This window comes from Babylonia areolata, chromosome 29, assembly GCF_041734735.1.
Source record: "Babylonia areolata isolate BAREFJ2019XMU chromosome 29, ASM4173473v1, whole genome shotgun sequence".
In the NCBI taxonomy this organism is placed as follows: Eukaryota; Metazoa; Mollusca; class Gastropoda; order Neogastropoda; family Buccinidae; genus Babylonia; species Babylonia areolata.
The window spans coordinates 9,348,516-9,351,015 of record NC_134904.1 but is presented as its reverse complement, the minus strand read 5'-3'; the positions used below and the strand labels follow the sequence as shown (position 1 = coordinate 9,351,015).

General features: G+C 41.1%; 1 protein-coding gene across 4 annotated transcripts in view; it reads left to right on the top strand.

Annotated features, from left to right (window-relative positions):
- LOC143274888 (protein N-terminal glutamine amidohydrolase-like) overlaps positions 1-2,500 on the top strand; it is a 16,396-nt gene that overhangs the window by 1,810 nt on the left and 12,086 nt on the right. For 2 of the 4 annotated variants that reach the window (XM_076578869.1, XM_076578872.1), the window contains exon 2: positions 1,189-1,307. In XM_076578869.1, coding sequence (XP_076434984.1) covers positions 1,210-1,307 — 98 coding nt within the window. In that variant the 5' untranslated portion in view covers positions 1,189-1,209. The remainder of the gene's footprint in view (positions 1-1,188; positions 1,308-2,500) is intronic. The other 2 variants (XM_076578870.1, XM_076578871.1) reach the window with 1 other exon arrangement.

Sequence of the window (2,500 nt, the reverse complement as noted above, 5' to 3'; positions counted from 1 at the left end):
GCTTTCTTGAAGTCTTATTAAGTTATGGAACAAGTCGTGTTGGTGTTGAAGGTGTTTCTCAATGAGTATTCTGCAATTGAATATTTGCTCAATGGTGCTTCTTCCTTTTCTGAAACCAGGTTGTTCTTCGGCGAGTATTTCTTCAGGCCTTGACTTCAGTCTGTCGAGGAGGATTCGTAGCATGATCTTGCTTGGATGACTAATAAGACTAATGGTCCTATAGTTCTGGCATTGTCTCAGGTTGCCCTTCTTTGGCAGAGGAATCACCAGTGATTGCGTCCACTGTTCTGGCCATCTCTTCTCGTCAAGTATTTTCTGGCATACTGCTTGAAGGACTGCAACATACGCCTCACCACCTTGCCGCAACATTTCTGCTGGGATATTGTCCACACCCGGTGATTTCCCTTCTTTCAAGCTTCGTATTGCGTTTCTGACCTCCTCCTCCAGTATGGGTGGACAGTTGTCACATTCAGCTGACAGAGTGTCGTTTTCCAATATTGAGCTGTCTGGGTGACCTCCATTATTTATTTATTTGTGTAAGCTTATCTATTATTTATTCACCTTTTTTTTTTCTTTTTTCTTTTTTTTTCCCTCAAGGCCTGACTAAGCGCGTTGGGTTTCGCTGCTGGTCAGGCATCTGCTTGGCAGATGTGGTGTAGCATCTATGGATTTGTCCGAACGCAGTGACGCCTCCTTGAGCTACTGATACTGATACTGATAGTGGGTGGAGCTGGTGGTTATACAGGCCAGTGCAGTATTCTGTCCATCTTTCCAGGACGTCTTCACTGTCTGAAAGGAGTTTGCCTTCTTTGTCCTCTATTACAGCAGTTCTTGCTTGACTTGACTGAGTGAGGCTTCCTAGGAATAACTTTTTTTGTTTTTTTAGTCATGCCACTGACAGACAAACAATCATTCAATACGTTGAGACCGTGTCACACACACACACACACACACACACACACACACACATACGCGCGCGCGTGCGTGCGTGCTCAGTTAATATTTTATTCAAATGGTTGCGAAAATGTCAGTACAACAAACAGTTAATCTGACAATAAATGGTTTCAGTCAGTCAGTCAGTGTGTGTGTGTGTGTGTGTGTGATTGTTTGTCTGTCAGTGCGTGCGCACGTTTGCCAAGAGATTGCATAAGAAAAACAGAAAGAAAAAAGCATTTTATCTGTCTCCAGCAGAGAGGGAAGAACGTTGGGATGGATGGAGCAGGTCTGGACAACTTGGCGCTGTGTGACAGTGATTCACCCACTGCTGTTCCTCTACTAAAAGACTGTGTCTACACTCGCTGTTACTGGTGGGTCTGACTTTGGTTATAGCCATCAAAAAGTTGATTTAAATTAATTATCTATAGCCTTTTGCAGCTGTTAGGGCAGTAAACTTATATCTGCTATGTCTAAAACTTGGCATAGGAAGGCGGTGCCCAGTTATCTCCTTCCGCTGTTTTAACCTTTACAAACCAAAGTCAGGTAGTGAGTTAATAATAATAATAATGGATACTTATATAGTACACTATCCAGAAATCTGCTCTAGGTGCTTTACCAAAACGCTTTTGTTAACATAAAACATTACAGCTATGTTACATACACACACCAAAATGTGACTACACACACACACGCACACACACACTGCATACATACATTTTAACATACATGTGTATCTAACAGCTACCCTAACACATACTCACACATAGGCAGGCACAAACTTACATAAACACACGCACACACAATACACATTCATATACATGCATGTAGTTATGTACACATACATATGTATACACACATAGTTAAGCACAGCTAACGCAAAGGAAGTGGACCTGCCACAATTGAACTTATTGCTGAGGGAAAAGGAGAGTTTTGAGACGAGATTTAAAAGATGCGAAGGAATCAGAATGATGGAGGTTATCAGGGAGCTTGTACCCATGCACACCTGTGTGGAGTGAGGAAAATGAGATTAAAGTGCCTTTCCCAGTTTCAGTTTGAAGAGATGTCAAGGCATGCAGACTGACCCGTATATATATATACATACACCTGCACCACCTCTGCTGTCAAAGAACAAGAAAAAAAACAACAGAAAAGCTGATGCCTGACCTTTGCATGAACCTTGTGCGCCGATCAGGCCTTGAGAGCCAACCCTAGGTTCGGGTAGACAAGCAGGTCACACAAAATATGAATAAGATAATTGTGTAACTTAGAAAAGTGAATACATAAAAATTTATACACTTTACAGTAAAGTGAAAGATACTTAGAAGGCAAATGATCATGAAAAAAAGAGGTTGTAGTAGTGGGTTTTTTTTGTGTGTGTTTTTTTTTGTTTTTGTTTTTTATAGTATTTTAGAAAAAAGAAAAAAAAAAGTCCCATAGCCTTTCACAGCCATCAGAGCAGTGAATACATATATGTATCCACTGTGTCAAGGGTTTAGTACAGGAAGGCAGTGAATACATATATATCCACTGTGTCATGGGCTAAGTACAGGAAGGCAGTGAATAC